Genomic DNA, 25,823 nt, shown 5'->3' with positions numbered 1-25,823 from the left:
GATTTATCCATGGAGCGGAGTGCACGGGAAGGGGTGTAGGGAAGGACGAGTGTGGAGAGATACTGGGGAGCACCAGAGTGAGTACATTTATAGGTTAGTAGAAGAAGTTTGAACAGGATGCGAAAACGGATAGGGAGCCAGTGAAGGGTCTTGAGGAGAGGGGTAGTATGAGTAAAGCGACCCTGGCGGAAGACGAGATGGGCAGCAGAGTTTTGAACCGACTGGAGAGGGGAGAGGTGACTAAGTGGGAGGCCAGCAAGAAGCAGATTGCAGTAGTCTAAACGAGAGGTGACAAGGGTGTGGATGAGGGTTTTGGTAGAGTGCTCGGAAAGAAAGGGGCGGATTTTACGGATGTTGTAAAGAAAGAAACGACAGGTCTTGGCAACCTGCTGGATATGAGCAGAGAAGGAGAGAGAAGAGTCAAAGATGACCCCAAGGTTTCGAGCTGAGGAGACAGGGAGAATGAGAGAGCCATCAACAGAAATAGAAAACGGGGGGAGCGGGGAGGTGGGTTTGGGGGGGAAAATGAGAAGCTCGGTTTTGGTCATATTTAATTTCAGGTGGCGTTGAGACATCCAGACAGCAATGTCAGACAAGCACGCTGAAACTTTGGTTTGGATGCAAGGTGAGATATAAGGGGTAGAAAGGTAGATTTGGGAGTCATCAGCATAGAGATGGTAGGAAAAGCCATGGGATGAGATTAATGAACCAAGGGAAGAAGTGTAGATAGAAAAGAGGAGGGGACCAAGAACAGAACCCTGAGGTACGCCGACAGGCAGAGGGATAGAAGTAGAAGAGGATCCACCAGAGTGAACACTAAAGGTGCGGAGGGAGAGGTAGGAAGAGAACCAGGAAAGGACAGAGCCCTGGAATCCAAGTGAGGACAGGGTATCGAGAAGTATGCTGTGATCGACAGTGTCAAAAGCAGCGGAAAGATCAAGAAGAATGAGGATAGAATATTGACCTCTGGATTTAGCCAGTAATAGGTCATTGGAGACTTTAGTAAGCGCAGAAGATTGATGTGGAAATCTGCCTCCTGAGCTGACCAAATAACTTGAGTGTGAAGCCCAACTACATGAGCTCCCCACCTCAAGTGGATGCATCCCTGGTCAACTTCTTCCGGGGCTGAGGAATTTGGAATGGAAACCCCAAGGTCAGACTGGTTGAATCATCCACTGGAAGAGGGATTGATCCAGTTCTGGGGTTAATCGGATGACATCCGCTAGTTTCCACTGGGCAGTTCTCATGTGAAAATGTGGCCTACTAACCTCAACATCTGCCAAGCTGTGACCTGCTGTCTGGTGTGAAACTGTGTTGCTAGAGAAAGCAGATTGTATACTCATGGCACAACGAGGAAAGCTTGCGCCTGCATGGTATCTAGCAGGGCTCCTATGAACTCCAATTTTTGAACAGGGAATAGATCGAACTTGGGGTAGTTTAAAATGAACCCTAGTAGCTCTAGCACCCTGAATAGTTCTCTGCATAGACTCCAGAGCACCTTCCTTTGACGTGCTCTTCAACAACAAATTGTCCAGGTAGGGAAACACATGGACTCCAAGACTGCGTAGTGATGCTGTGACTACTGCTAGACATTTGGTACAAACCCTGGGAGCTGATGAAAGGACATACGGCAATACGCTGTACTGGAAGTGATGTGTCCCCACTAAAAATCTGAGATATTTCCTGTGGTCTGGAACTATTGTGATATGCATCCAGACGGCATAACCAATCTTGTTCTTGAACCATTCAGAGAAGAATGTCCAGGGAAACTATCCTGAACTTTATTTTTGATCACATATTTGTTCAGGGCCCTTAGGTCTAGGATGGGGCGCATCCCCACTGTCTTTTTTGGAACAAGAAAGTATTTGGAATAGAATCTCAGCCCTTCATCATCTGTTGGAGTGGGTTCAACCACACAGGCCTTGAGAAGGGCATAGAGTTCCTCTACAAGTACCTCCCTGTTGTGAGAACTGATGAAAGTTGATCTCGGTGGGGGGGGGGGGGGGGGGGGGGGCAATTTGGTGGTCTCATTCGCCAATGAAGAGCATAACCAAGACAAACTATTTGAAGTACCCACTGGTCGGAGGTCATAAAGGGCCACCTTTCTTGGAAAAAAGCTCAGCCTCCTTCCAACTGGAAGGTTGTCCGGCACAGATATTTTTATTGTGGCTATGCTCTGGAGCAAGTCAAAAACTCGCCTTCTTGCTTTGACTGGGGAGCCAGCTGGGCCTTTTGCGCATGCTGTTGATGAGAACGAGTGTGCTGGGGATGAACATGTTGACAGTAATAGAGACCTTGCTTCGGCTTGCCCAAAAACATCCTACAAGAGGAGGGAGCAGAAGGCATCGGCTGGGAGAGAGTTTTTGGTGCAAGGCACTAACGAAACAGAAGAATCTAGAGTTTACTCATTTCTCCTTTACAGAATAGGGACGAGTTAAACTGGATTAGAGGTCAGAATGCAGAGGCCTGATGAGATTGCACCACGTTTGGGACAAGGGACATGGAGGATTTTTCAGATAATTGTTGCAGTTTGTGTTTAGTGTGTGCTACTGTAAAACAGCATGCACTAACAAAACAAACTGAAAAAAAAAATAGCATGAAAGCATAAGGAAACCAAAATACCAACAGAAAGTAAAAACAAAAAAGTCCTGCACATTAAAGGTCTAGAAGGTTCACAGCACTTTAATATCATAATCAATTGATTTCAACTTGTCAGCAAATCCACATAACAAGGAGCATTGCTTAAACACATTAATACCAGATTCTAGAGACCTCAGTATTATGAAAAAAATTAATTATACTGTTCTGGTTTATTTAGAGATGCAATCCAACACTTACATTTCTGAACACTTCACTTATTAGGGATTTCACATTACCTTTAAAGATTGCCTCTTTGTTACATAATTCTCTGAATGAAGAAGTTTTTCATAGTCACTAAATACCTAAAAAATAATAAAAATAAAAATTATTATTCTTTTCCCATCATTCTTCTAGGTGTTCTTTTGGGTAAAAAGTATTTTATTCACATCACCTGGTTCCCTGAAAAACTATGAACAAAGTGTACACTTTTGGCTACATGCATCCTTGGTAGAGAGGATGCATTTAGGTTGGGGGAGGACAACAGAAATAGACATGGGGAAAGCCACTGCTGTCCCTGGGATTGGTAGCATGGAATCTTGGTACAATTTGGGATTCTGCCAAGTACTTGTTACATTACATTACAAAAAATTCTTATATTCCGCCTATACCAAACAGTTCTGTATGGATTCCAGAAATCAAGAGACTAGACATCTTCTGGGATAAACATTACAAACATCATTTTTAAGAATAAGCATCTAAATCTGTTTTTAAAAATAAGCCTCTGATATTTTTCTAAATAACAGATAATTCTGCAGCTTCTTAATCTGATACTGATACACATTCTAAACAGTTGATGCTTGATAAGGGAACCCCACTGAAAACATTCTTTTCAAACAGATTCCTTCTTCACGGTGCTGGGAAGTGTAAAGATAAGGTATAAGGTAGAAAATTAGACTTGCTACTTGAGTAACAAATCAAGTCTAACATGTATTGCGGAGCAAATCCATGTAATATCATTTGTAACCTGGATTGGTCACTGCTGGATGCAGGATACTGGGCTAGATGGACCAATGGTCTGCCCCAGTATGGCTATTCTCCAAGAAGAAGCAGTCAATTAGAATTCTCACATTTGGGTGGGTACCAAGTCTTATTTTACTTGCTGTTTCTCTATTTATATATTGGTGCAATTTTCAGACTGCCCACATTGAGGCAAAGTCAAATTGATTTGTATCCCTCATTTTTATACCAAAATTTTCAAACCAAAGTACTTAACAGTTGTGTGCTAAATTGCAGGCACCCCTAGTCAAACTGTACATTTCAATAAATCCTTAAGTGCTCAGAAGCTGACATAACTTCAGGAACATTTCCCAACAATTTTTCGGGGCTAGGATACAAGTTTACCCGGATTTGAGTACATCTACACAGAGACGGAGAAAGGAATTCCTGGCGTTGAGGTCACGGTCTTTAGCACTGGGAGGAACTTTTGTCCTGAAATTTTCTTGCAGATGTTTAATTTCTTTAAATTCAGTTAACTATGTGTTCTTTGACCCGGTTAAATTGTTACAATTTATTACAGTTAAGGAAAGCAGCAATGTTGGGAGGTCTTTGATTGCTCCACCGGTTAGCTGAAACCGCTGGCTGGAATTTGTGTTCTAACCTCTCTGCTTTTTGATAGGATAAAGTGCCTTAAAATTATTTCCTTATATCTTGAATTCTAAATGTGGACAAATTTAAAAGTCATTTTTCCTTTTATCTACTAGAAGATGTAATTTTTTTTTCTATTTTTCCCTGACAATTATTTTATGTAAATGTATGATTGAAAATTAAGATAACAAAAAAAAAAAATAACTTCTGCACTCTCTTCCAAAGACAGTGACAAACTGAGATCTCTGTGTCACACTTACATTTAAACCCAAACTGATGTTCATGCAACAGGTAACGCAAAACTATATAAATCACAAAGGTGCTGATAAACCACTTTTTCAAATCACTTTCACTACTAACATATTTAAAATCAGAGAATATGCAGATACCTCCAATGGATTTCTTTCAATAATAGACCGAGGATGTGAAGCTTGACCCATTCCATGAGGTGCCCCGCCTCTGCTGCCAGGGCCTGGCTACGAGTACCACCCTGATGGTTGATGTATGCCACTACCGTTGTGTTGTCCGACAGAACCTGGACCGCCCTGTCTCTCAACGAGTCCTGAAAAGCTCTGAAAGCATTCAGAATCACCAGGAGCTCTAGCCGGTTGATTGGCTACGCCGCTTCTGCCTCTGTCCACTGCCCCTGGGCATGAAGGTGACCACCATCACCCGTTGTGGAGGAGCCAAGGGCATCCCCTTCCGCAAACAGAGTTGTGAAGCCAAAAGCTCATGCTCTGTCGCTCCTTGGGCAGCCACAGAAGATGCCACAGATACTCCTGGGAAACTGCAGACCACCAGCACAAAAGAGAGAGCAGCAGCTCTTGCCCACGGCATCACCTCCAAGGTGGCTGCTATAGAACCCAGCACCTGAATGTAATCCCAGACTCGAGGGCTCAGCAACCCCAGCAGCCCATGCACCTGAGCCTGAAGCTCGACTCTCCCATCCTTGGGCAAAAACATCTGACCCAACGACATGTTGAATCAGACACCAAGGTAATCCACGACTTGAGATGGGGTGAGGTGTCTCTTTTGAAGATTGACCACCCAGTCCAAGCATTCCAGGAGCGAGATGGCCCGAGAAGTAACCTTGCGACTCTCTTCCAATGAACACTCATGGATCAGCCAGTTGTCGACACAGGGGTGCACTCTGATGCCCTCTTTACGAAGATACGCCGCCATGACTACCAATGACCTTGGAAAAGGTGCGGGAAGCAGTAGCAAGGCCAAATGGCAAAGCCCGAAATTGGAAATGATGACCTCCAAAGGGCAAAGCGGAGAAACCGCTGATGAGGCGGCCAAATCAGAAACTGCACTTAGGACTCCTTGAGGTCTACGACAGTGAGAAACTCCCCTGGCTGCACTGCTGCCACCACAGACCGCAGAGTCTCCATGTGGAAATGCTGGATCAAGACACACTGGTTCAGCTTCCGCAGATCTAGAATTAGATGGAATGAGCCCCCTTTGCTAAGAACCACAAAATAAACAGAGCAGTGTCCAGAATGGATCTCGGAAGGGAGCATGGACACCATCGCCCCCAGATCCAGTAGGGACTGCTGTGTGGCCTTGACCACCGCTCACTTGGAAGTGGTGGCGCACCTGGACTCCAGGGACACTTTGCCGACAGACAAGGAGAATTCTATTCTGTAACCTTCTATGATGATGTCTAAGACTCACTGATCTGAAGTGATGCTGGACCACTCCTCATACAAGGGGGTCATCTGACCCCCTATCCTTAGCCCGGAGGAGCAGACCAGCGCCCCATCATTGGGATGGGCAAGGGCAGACCCCTGCCATGCTGCAGTACTGGAGGGTTGCTTATCACCTCGAAAGGAAGAGTGCTGCTGAAAGCGAGGTCACTGGAAGGTTCCCGATGTGTGCCCTGGACAATAACACCTTGCCTCACGGAGGCGAGATATGGCAGACCCCCCTCCCCCGCAACGCAGGCTTGGGCTTATCTTCAGAATGCCTCTGAGACTTAGAATCTCCCAAATCCTTCACAATCTTCTCTAGGTCTTCTGTGAAGAGAAGTTGATCCCAAAAAGGAAGACGCATAAGCCTCTGCTTAGAGCCAAATCTGCTGCCCAATGACAAAATCACAACATCACAACAAACGCCAAGAGGAGACCCCCCAAAGCTACCTGTTTGGCGGAAGTGCACACTAGATCATAAAGGGAGTCTGCCAAGTAAGTCAAATTGGACACCATGTGAATCAAGGAACCCCCAAAGGTCAGCACTGACCTGCGGTCCTGCTCCAAAGCCTGTTGCAACAGCGTAAGTGCTACAAATAGAGACTTGGAGGGCCAGCGTAGACACCTCAAAAGCATGGTTAAGGGAAGCCTCCAGATGTCGATCCTGCATGTCTTTCAAGGCCACTCCTCCTTCAACCGTAAGAATGGTATCCTTAGTAACTGCCATGACTAAGGAGTCCACCTTAGGGTGAACCAGATTCTCCGCCTGATCTGCAGCGACCGGATACAGATGAGACGGCTTTAGCCACCTGCTAACTCCCTTCTGGATGAGAACACTGGGCCAAAATGAGTTCCTGAATGGCAGCACATACCAGGAAGGTTTTAGATGGTTTTCTCGTGCTTACTATTTTGGGACTGACTGTAGCTGCAACTTGCGCCTCAGGATCCTCAATATTTAGTGCCTCCAAGTCGTGGGAGATGAGCGAAAGGAGTTCATCTCAATGAAAAAGCGTGACCGCAGAAGAATCATCCTGGGGAACCTCACCATCTTCCAACTCATCCACCTGAGAAGGGCGTAAGGACCCCCCAGAGCCAGTAGCCACGAGAGGTCCCAGAGACCCCACCCTCCAAAGCATCACACAGATGCCGCCTCTTTAATACCAGATCCTCCACAGAATGCTGCAAGGCCACATCATCATCCAGAGAAGAGACCTCCAGAGAAGAGGGCACAGGAAAATGGGGAGAGGGAGAAGCCCTCGTCAATAAATAGGTATGGTGAAGCAGGAGGACAAATTCCGGCGAAAAAAAATTCCCCGGAGCCAGAAGCTGCAGCAGCCTGAGCAGAAGAAGACCATGCAGCTGAGGAAAAACCCATCCTTGAAGGCTGAGGTGGGCTGCGAAGCATCTGCTGCAGTCATAAGCCGACGTGGGAACTGCGTCGGCAGGCACTAAAAAAAACTGCAAGCATCCAAACAATCAGAGCAGGAATCAGACCGCTCTGGAGAAAGCCCTTCGCTGGCGCCAGATAAAATCTTTGTGCAACTGGCCATACACATTCCTGAAGTTGACCGGTGTGCCCTGCACTGCGAGCACCGTTTGAGTCTTCACGGCTATAACAGAGCTTCCCCCACAACAGAGCTGTAAATACTCATCCTCAGTGTGCTGCACTGTTCCCGTGCACAGCAGGGCTGTAGGGAAGACTCTGGTGACAGACCAGGCTCAGCCTGCAAACAGCTGCTGAAGGAATCCCCTTAAAAGAGCTGTGTCTCTGTCTTTCCTGTGTCTTTTTTTTAAACGGCCTAGCACAAGATTTTTATTTTTTGTTTTGGGAGAGGAAGGCTACAGCCTAAACCACAGCTCAGACACACAGGGAGAACGAGGCCCATAGGATGAGGCAGGGACCCAGAATACTAAGTATGTCTCTAAAGCTGGTACAAAATCCAGGCACCCCCCACCCCTAAATCTCCAGAAAGGCCCAAGAGAGCTGCTGAGATGCAGTCTACCACCTGATGGAGACAGAGAGATAAACTGAGTGAGGGAGGAGCTGGCCATCTGGAATAACTGCCTTCAGCTTTGTCATCTCTATCTCCATGTGCTGGTAGTGGACACAATCCATCAGTTCTTACATTCATCTGCTGCGTAGGCTAAGGAAGTATCCTTTTTCATGAGTAACTTTAATTAATGATCTTGCTCCAATCAAAATATTCCATAAAATCCAATAGGTCACACAGGAAAAAAAAAAAGAATATCCACTTTGATCAAAACCCAATTAGAATCTCTTGGTATCATCTAATGCTGCTGAAATGCAAAAAACTCTATGAGCAAACTCATCCAGCGTTCCAATCCCTGGGACATGATAAAACACAACCACTACCCACTAAATCAGAGTGGTAAAACCTATACACTTCAAGATTAGCCCCACTCAAGTGTTTACAGAAAAAAAAAAATCTCAAAAAAGCACCGCACTACTACATTTACTCACTCTTGGCAAAGAAATACCTAGGCAACCTTTTGCAAACAACAAATATTCTCCTGGTTGACATGTTTCTGCAACCTCTATGGACTATAATGGCCCTGCCCCAACCGAGGAAGAATTGGCAAACATTAGCAACTACAAACTCATTCCCCACAACCATGCAAAATAGTAAGAAAAGAAAATGCTATATGTACTACAAACAAATCTTCCAGACTGAGAACACTCATCTAACGCTTTGCTAAGAACATACACTAAAAGCAAAAATCCTTCACCCAAGGCACCCCTTGGATACTCACCCAATAACTTACAAAACACTCACAAAGAAAGTTCACAAGAAAGTCCACAAGGGATATCACAAAAGGAACCCACAAAAGAGTGGTCACATTGGGCACAAAGGGATACTACTCTCTTCTGTCATGCCCCTTTGTTGGTGCGCTGCAGACATGCTAAGTTTTAAAGGGAAGTGGTAGTAACAACACTGACTTCACCAGGGATAAAGCTTACCATCCCCAGCTACCAGAAATGTAGTAGTGCAATTCAAAATTCATGACAGCAGAACAAAGCTGAGTCAATAGTAGCAAAACATCCCAGATCACAGCAGCATAAAGGTAAAGTCAAAGACTATGCTGGCAGGTATGCACTTCAGTACATCAGTTTCTGTGTGAGTGAAATGCTGTAAATGCCTTACCTACTCCTGAAACACTTATTTTCAGAAGTTTTGATAAGAAAGTAACATTAGGCATACCTTACTGTTTAGATAGTATGTTCACACGAAAATGGAGAAAGTGGGTTGCATATAAGGTAATGGTCATTTATGACCCACTTACCATTTCTGCTATACAGAAAATGTCAGCATAATGAAGTATTCTACAACAAGGAAGATTTTCTAAATCTAAACAATATTATAAGGGTATTTTAAGATAGGTGAACCGAATCCGAAAGTAGTAGCATGCAATATACCTTAATATCAGTTGAGATGACACTATGGGTAATTAAACTTTGCAAAGTTACTGAAGTCATTTATATAGCTTCAGAAAGAAGCATATCTGCATGGCGAGGTTATTGTTCAGCACTGAATTCACAGATGAAAAGAAAAGGTAGGCAAAAGTCTGCATTATGTCCGTTATCAACTGCCATGAATTTTATTTTCTGACTCTTTTTTCCTTTTTTCATGATTAATAAGAACCAATGATATTACCCTGTTCCCTTGAATGCTAGTGGATTTAGTAGTACTTTTGGTACTTATCCCTACTGGGAAGTTTGAGGTTCTGTTTGTTAAGAATTAATACATTATTTCTATTTTGAAATCAGCGGGATAGAGTGAGAGATTCACTATACAATAACATAGGTTCACACCTTTTTGAATAGACAATTCTTCCTTAGCAATATGCCATAACTGTTTAATTATATGGCAAGTGCAATTTTCACCAATTTGCTGCAAAGTCCTCAGCTATCTTTTACTTATGGATTTAGCATCAAAGTTGAAAGGGAACATACATACATACTTTTAATCCTTCTGCACCTACTTTACGTACAGGTAGAGTTTTTATGTAAAATAATGTCAAAGTTTGTAACTACAGTCTATGCACATTTTCTGATCTTGGCCAACCCTCCCCCCCAAGAATATCTCCCCCAAATATAACAATGAATGTGCGCTATAGAACCTTGAACAAACGGCCCCTTGTACATACTTTTGGCTAGACTGAGGGAGAGTAATTTTTAGACAGCTAGTTTACCTAGATCAATTGCTATTTACCCATGTAAATAGCTTTAAAAGTTGCTCTGTATACTGCAAAATACATGGGTTTGAACACTTTTTCACACTAACAGAATATATGACAGCAGAGAAAGACCAATTTGACCCATCCAATCAATGCAACTACAAACAAATATAATAAATCATATAAGGAAGTTACACACGTCTACACTAGAAAAATTTACTTTTTAGCTTGTTTGATGTTTATTTTATTGTGCATTATAACAGACAAGCCGTTAAGCCCATTAAAACGGGCAAGATTTTTCATTTCTGAAATGTAATTTAAAAGTTGATGAACGTAATGTTCTAGTATTTTGTGTGTGGGTGAGAGAGTAAGAGAGAGAGAGAGAGAGAGAGAGAGAGAGAGAGAGAAAGTGTGTGTGTGTGTGCATCTGTCTGAAAGAGAGAGTGTAAGAGTGAGCTGAGAGAGAGAGAGTGTGTATATGTGTGTATGAGAGAGAGAGAGAGAGCTAGTAGGATTCCTTGTGACACTGGAGGGTCAGTCGCTCTTTATAGGCAGTTGTTTATTGTTCTAATATTTTGTGTGCGAGAGAGAGAGAGTGAGTGAGTGTGTGTGTCTGTCTGAAAGAGAGAGAGTGTGAGAGAGTTCAGAGAGAGAGAGAATATGTGTGTGTGTGTGTGTGTGTGCGCGTGTGTGAGAGAGAGCTGGTAGGAGTCCCTGTGACAGTGGAGGGTCAGTCACTCTTTATAGGCAGTTGTTTATTGTTCTAATATTTTGTGTGTGTGTGTGTGTGACAGAGAGAGAGGTGAGTGAGAGTGAGAGACAGAGAAAGTGTATGTGCGTGCGTCTGTCTGAAAGAGAGAGTGTGAGAGTGAGTTCAGAGAGAGAGTGATTGTGTGTGTGTGAGAGAGAGCAAGAGCGAGTGCTAGCACATTTGTTTGTCTGTGTGTGATTGTCTTCTCTCCCCTGCCCCCCATCTCCAGCCACCCATCCATCCATACCCAGCGATTGTGTTCTGTCCCCTGCCCCCCTGCAGCCACCCATACCCAGCGATTGTGTTCTCTCCCCTGCCCCCCTCCAGCCACCCATACCCAGCGATTGTCTCCCCTCCCCTGCAGCCACCCATACCCAGCGATTCTCCTCACTCCCCTGCCCCACCCTCCAGCCACCCAGGTTCTTCAGTGGATTCTTTGGGGCAGGCAGGAAAGATCCCCCGTCTTTCCTGGCCGCTGCTGACTCTCCCGTGGCGCAACTGCATCACTCTTCAAAATGGCCGCCAAGACTTCTGCAGAAGCCTCGGCGGCCATTTTTAAAGAGCGATCCGGCAGCGGGGGAGGGTCAGCGCCGGCAGCAAGCAGGCAAGACTGGGGATCTTTCCTGCCTGCACCGAAGAATCCCATACACTGTGCAGCACTGTTGGGAAGAGGAAGCGAGACAGATGTACCAAAACCATGGGTAGGGGGGTGAAGGAAGCGATGTCACACCTGCAGATTGGGGGGGGGGGGAAGGAACAGAGCCATCACGCACTTTCCTGCTGGAGCTCTGAAGCCTGCGTCGCTGCCCCGTCTCCCGGGGGCTGGAGCCTCATGCCGGGAGCCTTGTGCTTCCAGGCCCCGGAGATGGGAGTCCTCAGCATAACGGACCAGGTTAGGCGGTGGTGCTGCTTCGGGCGTTCTCCGTACGCGGGGCTGGGGATGAGCGGCCCAGCAGTGCCCTGCCACTTCCCGCGCTCACCTCAGGCCGTGGCCTCCTGCGCAGAGCCAAGAGTGGCGCGGTTCTCCCTGCTGCCCTTCCTGGGGAGTATCAGCACCGACGCAGGTGCCTGGTGCGATCTGGGGAGGGAGAGGAAGACTGCTGTCGCTGCTCTCTGGGGCCTGGGATGTGTGAGACCCCGCACTCGCTCTCAGTGTTACTGGTTATTGGATTGAGTGGAGAACCGCGCTGCTGTCAATCTGTTAGGGTATAGTGAGACTGTGCATGCAGGGCATGACGGGAGAGACCTGCGAAGTGACGCATGCGCAGAACAGCTGCGCTGTTTGCGCATGCGCAGCACAGTCAGCCTTCATTTATATAGTAGGATATTGTAATCCACCTAGAGCTTGAGTGATTAGAGCAGCACATAAATTGAAACAAACCAGTTTATACTTACTGTGTCATAATTTTGTTCAAGAAATTCAGCTACCACCAGCTTGTGTCTTGTTAACAAATCCTGTAAGAGAAACAGGCATGAATTATAAAATTAAATACAGTTTACATGCTTGCAGTATCCTTTGCCCAAGTATTGAACAGGTACCATCATTACTTCTATCTCTGGTTGAGGAGCCTGAGACATTGTTCCAAAGTGAGCAAGTGCACTTATTTTGAGGACAAACTGTTGAAGTGTTTTACCTGGCTAAAAAGACAACTAAAAACTGCCCAATCTTTACCTGGTTAAAAGTACATGCAGGAGATTTATAACATGTGTACGTATAAGTAGATTAAGGGCAGGCATTCCAGAAGGTGTATTTTGGGTGAGAATGGAATGGGAAATAGTGCACATATACTGCATTTATAAATGCCCATGCTCTATTTCCCAACCAAATTATGCTCACATATAAAGTACCTGCAAAATATGGTTAATTATAACTATAGACAATTTTTAAAGGGAAAGACTTGTATACACTTTTCCTTTGAAAATCTGTACAAGTCTGTGAATGCAAATTACCAGCAGATTTTGCACATGAACAAGCTGTTCTGAAAGTGTCCCCTTTTAAGCATTACTCCAATTATCTCTCAGACTGTGTATAGTAAATGAGAGTCATGGTAGATTTATCAAACTGTTTTCTGTATATTTCATGGTGAACATCCTATAACCCCTATTTCTATAAACTTGCACAGACAATTTTATGCTTAGAGCGCAAAGAAGTTATAGAATAGTGTCAGTTCTAGCTGCTAATTGGCACTAACAACCAATTACTGGATATAATTGGTGTTATCATTAGTTGCCAGTTATGTGCGTAAAATCCATAGAGCAAAACCGAAAGGGGCCTGGACCTGGGAGGGGCATAGACAGGTCGGGGCATGCCTAGCACTTACACATGTGGGTTACAGTTATATGCCTGACAGTAGTTAAGTATGAACATTTACCCCAACCTTTGAGATAGTGTTAAGTGCTCACGTTTGAATTTAGGTGCATAACTTCAGACTTACGCTAGTATGCTATAACATCAATTACGTGCATAACTGCCAATATAGCATTTGCGCTTAGTGTGCATCATCCTGGTGCCTAACTTTAAGTGATCTTTTGAGAATTACCCCTTAAGGTGGGAATTTTATCAAGCTGCATTAGGGCTTTAGCCATGCTATTTGCCTCTTAAAGCAACTTAAGGACCCTAAATGCAGTTTGGATTATTTTATGTTTCAATATGTTTTATTTATGACAATGTTTCACAAACTACATAATTCCTTCAAACAGCCCATAGCCATCAAGAGGGTTTACATTTTCACCCCCCCGCCAAACCATAACCCAATACCATATCATATCTACCCCCACCCTACTTCCCTCAACCCCTGTTACCTTAACCCTCCCCCTTCTAAGCTCAATACCTCAAAGGAAAAAAAAAGAAAGAAAGAGACTTGGGGTCAGACACCCCCACCCTCCCCCACCTATAATAACCAACCCAGAGTCCCATAATACTGCATAATAAACCTACCCATCCTGAACATCCTAAGTGAAACTGTTGCAAGAAACATAGTAAGTGTATAGTAAAAACATACTGCTAAGTACTGGCGAAATACACCTCATTCATAAAATACAAAAGGAAAGGTGTAATCCTAAATAACTACAAGCAAGTCCAACACATACAGAAGCAATGGCGTAAGTGCCATTCCCAGCTGGGATAGTTTGCAAATAAGTCTGTGCTGCCTCCACAGAAGTAAAAAAAAATAATAAATAAAAAAAGAGTGTTGCTATCATATTTGACTTAGAGTCTCGCAGGGTAAAGCAAAGCACATGGAATCTTTCGGAGGTAAAGCTCAGAGCATAAGGGCGCAAAAACTTTCCGAGCAGCAAGCACATTAGCAATATTGTCCTGAAAATATAAAACTTCCCTGTTTGCAAATTCCAAATGCCATTCTCCTTGTAAGGCTTGTAGAATGGCTTGCTTATGAACAAAGTGCACCACACGAAATACTATCACCCTTGGCCTCGCTGGTGAACCAGTCACCGTGCTCAGCCGATGGGCCCATGCTATATTAAAGGGAACACTGAGAGGAAGCAGGTTTAAAGAATCTGAAAGCCAAGTCTCCAAAGTCTGTACTAGAACCTCATCCTTCAATGTCTCAGAAAATCCCACTAAGCACAAATTCTTGCGCTGGGCGCTGCCCCTCCAGGTCACCCACCTTACGCTCCCATCTGTTGATAACTAAGGTGAAGCTGATCCATATCTCAGAGTTTACTCTGCACTTCAACCTCCAGCATACTCATGCGGTGCTGTGCACATCATATTCAAGGTCCATCCATACTGTCCAAGTGATCATGGGCAGCTTCAATTTTATCCTGCAATTTCTGTAATTTGGAATCCAGTGCTGCTTCCACCACTGCCCTCACTTCCAAAATGATTTTCTTAATACAAAGGGAGCTTATCAATGAGATCAGCGGGGCTGGTGATGACACCATCTTAGCCTCCACGCCCTGTTTCTCCAAGGCTCTGTGAGTTTGACGCCATAGGAAGGTAAAAAAAGCCTCTAAATCATCCTTTCTGCAAGCCTGTCAGCACAGCAGGGAATTCCAAAACGTTATTTGTCGTCTCTTGCGAAAAATAAATCAGGATAGGTGACAAATTTGGTGGGGAGATGGAGAAGCCAAGCAGGCAATCTCTGCTCCTGCTCTAGGTGTCACGTGTCCAACTCAACTTATTTTAATGCAACGATATTTAAGTCACCATGGATTACATACTTCATACTGGAACAAAGACACCCCCAAATGCCTTTCATAATTATCCTATGTATAGCACAGCAACAGCAGTGTGGCGATGGCTTTGCCGCCAGCATTGCTTCTCTGCATCTGTAACTCCTTATTCTGTCTCTGTGTGATAATCCTGCGTTTCCACCTGGTCTGGGGAAAAGTGTATTTACATTGTGGACTCAGAAGGGGCTGACTCCCCCCCCCCCCCCCCCCATCCCAGACCCCCTCCCCCATAACCCACAAACACTCAACCCACATAAGCCAACCATATATTCTACACATACTAACCCATATTAACCAATACATCCCTGTTACAGTTCCCCATGCTTAGCCCCTCCCCCACTACCCACAAAACAGGAAAGATTAAAACATCCCCACACAACAGAAACAAGAAACTACATATGAAGCACTGAACAGCAGCTCTAAAGGACAGCCACAGGGCTGTCAAAAAATGCATCCACAATGGCCAACAGGTCCGATGGGATCTGAGTACCTGGGCAAGAAGTGGGAGGATGGAGCCTGAGCTGCAATGATCCAATGACCCTCAGACCACTCAGAGACAGCTCAAACACCAGCCCGGCTCTGCTGGCCCACTCCATATCCCGGGTGCTCACACAGCCCGCAAGGTCGCCTGGAGTCTAAGTAGTCAGGTGTTACACTCTGCTACACTCCTCCAGAGGTGCAAGTCTGCTTGCGCAGGGTATGGGCATTTGAGGATGCGACGGCCATCTTGGATGTGGGTATCTCCAGGTTAGGGCGGCCATCTTGGTGATGGGCGTCTCAGGTGGTGGCAGCCATCATGGAACAGCTGCACATGGTTGAGCCTAATTCCTGTACTATTTAAAGCCCTGCTTCCAGTCCTTCCATGCTTCGGCTTCTGCTGCATAGAGGTCGTGGTTCTTGTCCCGTGTTCCTGGACGGCTACCTTGTTCCAGTGTTTTCCTATGTACCAGACCTTGGATTGTTTCTTGACTTTGCGTTGTGTTGCTGCCTGCCCAGACCTCGGACTGTTTCCTGATTACTCGCTGCAGGGCCGTGCCAAGGGTCTCTGGTGCCCCCCTGCAGATTATCGGTTAGCGCCTCCCCCTCCCCGTGTGGCACAAGATGCAAAGGAAATAGGAGCTGAAAGATGGAGTGCATCTTTGTGGGATTGCTCAACATATAGAGGGTTTACAACCACTTAGCTTTTCATGCTTTCATGTTCACGAAATTAGTAATTAAATCTTTGATATCTAACTGGGCACATATATCATTCTCAACAGCAATCATGGCAAGGCTTACAAGCCTTTCTTGCGAAATACTTGATCGCAAATAATTTTTTATGATTTTTAACCGTGAAAATGATCGCTCACCACTTGCCACACTGACTTTCCCAGGTCAAGAACCTGAATATAGAACAGAATTTTCTGATGCAATGCATTGGCTGTTTATATTACCAGAACAAAATTCCTTTAGGGCTATCGTTATCTACAAGAATAAAAGCAGATTTCAACATACTACTCTGTAGTTCTTTCCAAAGAAACCCCAAGGAAGTGCCAATGATGTGATGCTTAACATATTACCAGAAATGATTTTAAAAAATGACTGTGCTGTACAAGACACAACTCTCTTCTTACAAAACGAACTACATTCCTTTCCTCTGTGTTTAGGATGGCATTGCTTGTTATCGTTGACCAAGGCAAAACAATGAAAAAGCAGCCCAAAGTCTGATTGGACAACCCAGTGGATAATGAGCCATCCTATTTCATCATGACATCATTCCAAACAATGCAAAAGAATAAAAAAGGGAAGAGTTTGGTTTGTGCTCCAAATGCTGTTTCCATTTGCTCTTAGTCAGTGCTGGATATGCAAAGAATTCTCACAGTCTTCCATGTTCTATTTTAAGCAAAGGACATTTTTAAAAATATAGAAAAAAACTTGACTAAGTTCAAATTTGTCCTCCCTATGGGACACTTTCAAAAACAAACAAAATCTAGGACCCTTTAAAGCCTTGAGAAGTTCAACATTACACTCCAGAAAGAAACTGTTGCAGAAGTGGAGAGACTTCTGCTCCATGACGCAATGGTCTCTGTTTAGCATTAATGTTATCTATTTGTTTTACAACCGAAAGAAAAGTTACCCTTGCTCTTACCTCTAACTGCTTAAGATGCACCAGTGGTCACTGGAGATCCCCCCGCACTGACAAATTCAATTGGGAGACACTCAGAATACTGCCATTAATTTTACAGCTCACCAGAACAGGCTAAGCCGATCCTGTCTTTTATCCTCCTATATCTAAAGACTTTTAGAATCAGCCCCTCTTCAAAAAGCACCTCTCAAAATTCTAGGAACAGTGGGAAGAGCTGGGCTTGCCAAAGAGCAAGCGCTGCGCGCAGGAAGGCTGCAGCAGCGCATGCGCATAGGCTCCGATGCGCCGACGCAGTACTTTTTTTTTTATACAATTGGTCCGGACAGCGCGGTGCCCTTGAAGGCAGGCGCCCCCCTGCCATGTTTACCCCGCTTACCGGGTTTGCACGGCCCTGACTCGCTGCACTGCTGACCCCTTTGTTACTGGACTGTGTTTGCTCTCGCCTGTCGGGTCGGTGGCCGTGCAACCCAGCCAGTTCCAGAAGTCCTGGTGGCTGCCCGCACCTGAGGGCTCAACTCTCAGGGAACGGCGGTTGCTTCCCAGGTGAAGCTAGGGGTTGTCTGGCTGCCTGACCGAGTGCGGCGTCACTCCATCTTCGCCGTGCTCAGTCGGGGCACAAGGGCTCACATTTCCCGTCATAACATCAGGCCAACCATGTCCATACTAGGCCCAACACAAGGTGCATAGAAAATCAGCAGCTACATGAAGCAAAGGGGCTACCAACCACAGCAGAGTGAACAAAAAAGTCCCAGGATCCATGGAAGATAAGGGCCTCAAGGTACCGGGTTGGAAGATGGCACAGGAGCTTCCAGGGAATGTACAAAATCCTTCAGTTCTTGCACAGAGACACAGACCTTGGTCGAGCCATTGTGAAAAAACTTTCACCTGGGAAGGGTACTGGATGAAAAAATGGATATCCCAATTCACCATCTTAGAAAACTGTGGCACCACTGCTTGGCGACATGAAGACACATGAGTACAGAAGTCCTCGAAATGTAAGATCTTATGTCCCCGGAGCTCCAGCTAGCGCACAGACTGGTAGACAAGCAGGATGGCCACTTTATCTATGTAATTAATGAGGCGTGCTATGACCACCAGCAGACAGTCACCAGACTGCGACCACTGAATCAAGTGATGTGAGTGCTCCACCGTAAAACGCGTGGAGCTCTCAGCCATTCCCAATTTCTCCGGGAGCTCCTGAAAGGATACCCATACAAGGTCCTTATCCAAGACATCCTCAGGAAGGTCTACCAGCTGCAGGTTATTTCTGCGACTGCAGTTTTCCTTCTTAACTAGGCACTCCTCTAACTTAATCTGCTGCATCGTCGCTAGATAGCCCTGCAGGTCCTCCACCTCCTGTGCTAGGATTCCATACTCGGGCCTCTGTGATCTTTGGAAAGATCACAGGTCCTGTGCTGTGCTTCGATGATCGGGCCTCTGTGATCTTTCCAGCTTGAGCTGCAACAGTCTCCTTCATTTCATGAAGGGTAGATTGCAGCTGTGACATTTTATCCTCCAGTATGGCTTTCATGCACTGAGTAAGGTGCCGGGCCACTTCCTCCAACATAATCAACACAGATTACTCATGCTCCGCTGCCATCATGCTCCGCTGCCATCTTGGCCTATGACACGTGTGGTTTCTCCACTACCCCTTTAAGCAATTTGCTCGACATTGCAGCCGCCCCAAAGTGAGAAAGTAGAGCCACAGGAGAAGCATAGACTCCAAAGTCAATTACCAGGCCCATAAGTGAAAAATGCGCTAGTGGGGAGCAAGTTTAAAAGAAAATAGCGGGATGGGAAAGGCAACTCCCCTGCAGCGCAGGTCATGCACGTGCTCTGGTCATCACATAACCCTCCAAAATAACCCCAGATTTAGCACTGCCGTGGCTTGATGCTCCCAGGCCTGAGGTGCAGCCACCAAGTTCAAGTCTCCCCTTCAAGCTCCAAAACTGGAAAGGGCCTACCATTTAGATTATTGGTAGACTGGGGGGGGGGGGGGGGGGGTCATCAAAATCGTGAGACTACTACTAGGAGTCATGTTTCCATATTACCCCTAGAGTTAGTCACACAATACTGCTGCTAAGGGCGCCATTTTGATGATGGCACTAGACTGGGTAGGAGCAACTGGTACTGCTCCTGCCCAAAGACCCCCTGGACCACCAATGAACTAAATGGTAGGCCCTTGTAGGGTTTCTGGAAGTTTTGTGTGTGTGTGTGTGTGGGGGGGGGGGGGGGGGGTTGCTCTGCCAGACGGGCGAATTGGGCCATGGCTTTGCAGCTCGATCCTCCTGGGCTGCTAGAATAACACTGTGTATGATGTGGCTCGCAACCAGTATTATTCTTTCACCATGGGATTCAGCAACCTGTGGGACTGAGATATCGGACAGGGTATTCGAAGCTGAAGAGTCGGAAAAACTTATTGAAATATCTGTAAATCTGGAAGACGTAATGGAGCAGTTCTGCAAGCTGAAGAGTAGCAAATCTCCTGGACCGGATGGTATTCACCCTAGGGTACTGATAGAACTAAAAAATGAGCTGGCAGAGCTACTGTTATTGATTTGTAATTTATCCTTAAAATTGAGCGTGGTACCAGAAGATTGGAGGGTGGCCAATGTAGCGCCGATATTTAAAAAATGTTCCAGAGGAGACTCAGGAAATTATAGACCGGTGAGTCTGACATCGGTGCCAGGCAAAATGGTAGAGACTATTATCAAGAACAAAATTAAAGAGCAAGGACTAATGGGACAAAGTCAACATGGATTTAGTGAGGGGAAGTCTTGCATCACTAATCTGCTGTATTTCTTTGAAGGGGTAAACAAACATGTGGACAAAGGTGAGCCGGTTGATATTGTGTATCTAGATTTTCAGAAGGCATTTGATAAGGTCCCTCATGAAAGACTACAGAGGAAATTAGAGGGACATAGGATCGGAGGTAGTGTCTTACTGTGGATTAAAAACTGGTTGAAAGATAGGAAACAGAGAGTAGGATTAAAAGGTCAATATTCGCAATGGAGAAGGGTAGTTAGCAGGGTCCCCCAGGGATCGGTGCTCGGACCTCTGCTTTTTAACATATTCATAAATGACCTAGAGATGGGGGTAACTAGCGAGGTAATCAAATTTGCTGAGGACACAAAGTTATTCAAAGTAGTCAAATCACGGGAAGATTGTGAAAAACTACAAGAGGACCTTATGAGACTGGGAGACTGAGCGTCTACATGGCAGATGACGTTTAATGTGAACAAGTACAAAGTGATGCATGTGGGAAAGAGGAACCCAAACTATAACTACATCATGCAAGGTTCAGCGTTGGGAGTCAAGGACCGAGAAAGGGAACTAGGTGTCATCATTGATGATACGTTGAAAACTTCTGCTCAATGTGCTGCTGCGGCTAGGAAAGCAAATAGAATCTTGGGTATTATTAGGAAAGGGATTGAAAACAAAAACGAGGATATTGTTCTGCTGTTGTATCGCTGCACCTCGAGTATTGTGTTCAATTCTGGTCGCCGCACCTCAAAAAAGACATAGCGGAATTGGAAAAGGTGCAGAGAAGGGCGACAAAGATGATACAGGGGATGGGACGACTTCCCTATCAGGATAGGCTGAAGAGGCTGGGGCTCTTCAGCCTGGAGAAAAGGCGGCTGAGGGGAGATATGATAGTGGTCTATAAGATAATTAGTGGAATGGAATGGGTCGATGTGGAGCGTCTGTTTATGCTTTCCAAAAATACTAGGACAAGCGGGGCATGTGATGAAGCTGCAGTGTGGTAAATTTAAAACGAATCGGAGGAAATTTTTCTTCACTCAACGCGTAGTTAAACTCTGGGATTTGCTGCCGGAAAAGGCGGTTAACTTAGCGGACTTCAAAAAAGGGCTGGACGGCTTCCTGAAGAAAAAAGCCATAGAATGTTATTGAATGGACGAGCCAAGAAAAGAACACAATGAAGGTGACAAGAATGGACGAGGGATTAATGCAGTATTTCTAGGATGGGCGGGACAAATTGCTTGTTCTTTTGGCCGCTGTCGGTGACAGGGTGCTGGGCTCGATGGACCCTTGGGTCTGTCCCAGCATGGCGATGCTTATGAATCCTGCACATTGATAATTCCTCCGCCGTAAATGTTTATATAACAAAGTATTACCAAAAATGTATTTTTTTTAACAAAACAGTGCTTAAATTAATGCTTAACCTGGCAGCTTTTGACTGTATATTAAACACAGCAGTTGACAGCATATGTACTGATATGCTCATTTTTTAAATTTCAAGAAAAACATCTACAGTAGAACAAACTTTATACCATCATCTGAATGCAAAAATTTGTTTTCAAGTACAGTATTTGTGCCAGACACGTACCCTGTTTTGAGTGTTTTGCTAGGCTGGATTAAATAGTGAAATAAATTAAATTAAAAAGTCCTCATCTCTAGCACATTCCAGTTGGCCATTTACTTGACAGCTGAATAACTCCACAATGACCCATGATCCACTGGTGTTTTGGTACAAAGGGAGTAATTTTATAAGCTATTTCTGGAGGTGAACAGTTTTTAAGACTAACATTCTGCATTTAGATACTCTTGTTAGTTAACCTTGCTCCTCTAACTGTAGGAATAAAAGTCCAGAATAGCAAAGCCAAGCTAACGTCTCACGTTTTCTACTGGTGTCAGTTGTTGTTGGAGCACTATGAAGATAGAACAGAATTGGTCAGTGGTAGTGAGACACTCGGACTCTAAGCTAGCAATGCTTTTATTGGTCAGGCAGTTTTCTACAGTTCCTTTGGGTTCCAGCTCAATTATAACTAGCCTATATTGGGTAGCTGACTTCATTCACAAACAGGGGATGGAGGTGGGGGAGGAACGCAGCTGCATTTTGGTAGCTTTTCTGAGGCTATTTTATAAAGACACATAGGTGCCTATGTTGGGTTTATAAAATAATCTCAAAATAGAAACCTACTTAACCTCCAACTGTTGGCATAGCCACAGATGTGCCTGAGTGGGCACAGGCCCACCCAGCAGTGGCATATCCTTGCTGTAGCAGGCAGGTATCCTCAAACCCTGCCAGCTGACTCCTGGCATCTCCCCCCCCCCCCCCCCCTTGCTGGCGATCCAACATCTTTCCTGGGATCTCAATCCCTTCCCCCATTTACTTTTAAAACTTTACTCCTCAGGTCACTGGTAGAAAATCACATATGCTGTTTGTACAGGTCTTAAAGCCTTCCCTCTGATGTGGTCCCATCTATGTGGAAATGGAAGTTACATCAGAGGGAAGGCTCTAAGGCTGCTGTGACCAGCATGTGTGAGTCACTGCTTGTGGCCAGTGACCTCCAGAAGCGGATTTAAAAAGGTACACCGGGGAGGGGGGTTTAGAGACCAGGAGATATGCTGGATCACCAACAGGAGAGGAGAGGGAGAGATGCTTGACTGTGGGTGGGAGTGGAAGGTGAGGGCGGAGAGAAAAATTTAAGCCCATCCACTTTGGGCTCAGGCCCATCCAAAACTGGCCACCTGGCTATGCCACTGCTCCAAACCTAGGCAACCTGTTATAAAATTACCCTCTGAAGAAATATGTTAGCCCTGCTAGCCCTTGCTCTCAATAAAATACAGGCCAATGGCTCATAATAAGAGCTAGGCTTCTTAAAATCAAAATCATCTCTGATACAAAAGAGAGCTAGCTTGTAAAAATCAGAGATCACCTTTGACACAGTTACATTTCACTGTAGCAAATGCTCAGCTGGCAAGGGATGGGGGGGGGGGGGGGCATTTGCTCTGGGACTGGCACCTGCAAGACGTCATGAGCAAGAGTTGCTATGGTTATGTAGAGATAGTACTGGGTCAGCTGCACCCCGGGTGAGAACATCCAAAGGAGGGAGCTAGGGGAGAGTTTGGGGAACATGCAAAGTCATCTCACAAGATGCGCTCTGAACTTATCTTGTTTATAGTTAGAGCTTGAGAATATGTGAAGTCATTTTAATCAACTGATAAGGTCCAAGAACCCTGGTGACAAAGCTAGTGTCCATTGGAATCAATTGGGTCAGAATAGTATATAAGCAGCAGTTTGAGGGGTACTAAATCAGAAGGGAGAAGGAAGGCTACAAGAGAAGGCGGGTGACACACGTTTCTTGTAATGCTGCTCCATCATATGACTGCCTGATTTAACTGTATTGCTATTGGTAAGATTGAAATAAACTATCTTCTTATATCCCAGCGAGTCCTTCTGGTTATGGAGTTCGTTAATTCCTGGACTGTGTAAGAGCAGTCTGGGGGAGTATGAGGTCAGAGTAATTGGTGGGAACACGCAACTTATTTACTAGAGAGAGCCCCTGGCTTCTGCTGCCCAAACGGGAGAGGCAGATCTAATTAATTTACATATCATAGTGAACAATTTTGGATTTTTAGATTGAACACTGTATAGTCAATGGAACTTAAACCAGTTCAGTGATTTAAATATAATCTGAATGTGCTTCGAGGGTCAATGAGATATTTTGTTAGCCTTAAGAATGGCAGCAGGAAGATAAGCAGGTCAGTCACTAGAATGAATCATAGTCTCCATTTTTAAGGCAATTTAATTACATGGGAAAGATTCTTATGAGGAATGTATGATAGGTCCATTCTTGATGGAAAATTTTTTGAATCCAACACAGTCCACTAGGTCATATGAACATTTGTAATTAGATCCTGGAAATTTGTAATTGGATCCTGGATAAAGCAAAGGTACTTACCTGTAGTAGGTATTCTCCAAGGACAGCAGGCTTTATATTCTCATAAGTGGGAGACGCCAATCTGCTTCATCCGGTCTGGCATTTTGCCAAAGCTAAAAAGAGAGCTTTGTGGAGCGTGAGCCGCACTCCACCGCGCATGTGAGAGTGCCTTCCCACCCGTTGCGAGAACGTGGTCTCCTCAGTTTAATACTAAACAAAAAATTATGTAAAAATAAACAAGGAGACAACTCCAAGGGGAGGTGGGAGGGATTGTGAGAATACAAAGCCTGCTGTCCTCGGAGAATACCTGCTACAGGTAAGTACCTTCGCTTTCTCCAAGGACAAGAAGGCTTCTACTCACAAGTGAGGAATTCCTAGCATCCAGGCTCACCGAAAACAACAAACATTGGTCAACTGGGCCTTGCAATGGTGAGTTTGTAGCGCTATAAAAATGCTAAATAGTAGTAGTAGTAAGACATAACATAGATTAACCTGAAACTATATACAATCTGAATGACAGTGCAGCCTGGAACAGAATAAAACGGGTCTAGGAGGGTGGAGTTGGATTCTAAACCCTAAACAGATTCTGCAACACTGTCTGCCTTAACCGACTGTCGCAACTAAAATGATAGCGGGAATGGGACGACTTCCCTATGAAGAAAGACTAAGGAGGCTAGGGCTTTTCAGCTTGGAGAACAGACGGCTGAGGAGAGACATGATAGAGGTATATAAAATAATGAGTGGAGTGGAACAGGTGGATGTGAAGTGTCTATTCACGCTTTCCAAAAATACTAGGACTAGGGGGTATGCGATGAAACTTCAGTGTAGTAAATTTAAAACAAATCGGAGAAAATTTTTCTTCATCCACATCCAACGCATAATTAAACTCTGGAATTCGTTGCCGAAGAACGTGGTGAAGGCGGTTAGCTTGGCAGAGTTTAAAAAGGGGTTAGACCAGGGGTAGGCAACTCCGGTCCTTGAGAGCCGCAGGCAGGTCAGGTTTTCAGGATATCCACAATGAATATGCATGAACTTGATTTGCATACACTGCCTCCATGGTATGCAAATCTATCTCCTGCATATTCATTGTGGATATCCTGTAACCTGACCTGCCTGCGGCTCTCGAGGACTGGAGTTGCCTACCCCTGGGTTAGACGGTTTCCTAAAGGACAAGTCCACTACTAAATGGACTTGGGAAAAATCCACAATTCCAGGAACAACATGTATAGAATGTTTGTATGTTTGGAAAGCTTGCCAGGTGCCCTTGGCCTGCATGGATTGGCCGCTGTCGTGGACAGGATGCTGGGCTCAATGGACCCTTGGTCTTTTCCCAGTGTGGCATTACTTATGTACTTATGTGATGTGAATGTGCCTTGCAAATTTCTTCAATGGAGGCTGACTTCAGGTGAGCTACAGATGCAGCCATGCTTCTGAGATTATGAGCCATGACATGACCCTCCAAGGCCAGCCCAGCCTGGGCATAAGTGAAGGAAATGCAATCTGCCAGCCATATTGAAGTGGTGCGTTTCCCAATGGCAACCCCCATCCTGTTGGGATCAAAAGAAACAAAAAGCTGGGTGGACTGTCTGTGGGGCCTTGTCCGTTCTATGTAGTGGGCCAATACTCTCTTGCAATCCAAGGTCTGCAAGCTGCTTTCGCCAGGATGGGCATGAAGTCGGGAAAGAATGTTGGCAAGACAATAGACTGGTTCAGATGGAATTCACACACCACCTTCAGCAGGAAATTGGGGTGCATGCGGACTACTCTGATGAAACTTAGTATAAGGTACAGTGGGGGAAATAAGTATTTGATCCCTTGCTGATTTTGTAAGTTTGCCCACTGACAAAGACATGAGCAGCCCATAATTGAAGGGTAGGTTATTGGTAACAGTGAGAGATAGCACATCACAAATTAAATCCGGAAAATCACATTGTGGAAAGTATATGAATTTATTT

The 25,823-nt window shown here is 45.1% G+C and overlaps 1 protein-coding gene across 3 annotated transcripts in view; it reads right to left on the bottom strand.

Moving 5' to 3' along the window:
- CAB39L (calcium binding protein 39 like) overlaps positions 1-25,823 on the bottom strand; it is a 212,963-nt gene that overhangs the window by 28,512 nt on the left and 158,628 nt on the right. For all 3 annotated transcript variants that reach the window (XM_030200470.1, XM_030200471.1, XM_030200472.1), the window contains 2 exons: positions 12,259-12,318; positions 2,877-2,942 (listed from right to left, as the gene is read on the bottom strand). In XM_030200470.1, the coding sequence (XP_030056330.1) occupies positions 2,877-2,942; positions 12,259-12,318 (126 nt within the window). The remainder of the gene's footprint in view (positions 1-2,876; positions 2,943-12,258; positions 12,319-25,823) is intronic.

This window comes from Microcaecilia unicolor, chromosome 4 (genome assembly GCF_901765095.1).
Source record: "Microcaecilia unicolor chromosome 4, aMicUni1.1, whole genome shotgun sequence".
NCBI lineage: Eukaryota > Metazoa > Chordata > Amphibia > Gymnophiona > Siphonopidae > Microcaecilia > Microcaecilia unicolor.
This window is presented reverse-complemented; position numbering and strand designations above follow the sequence as displayed.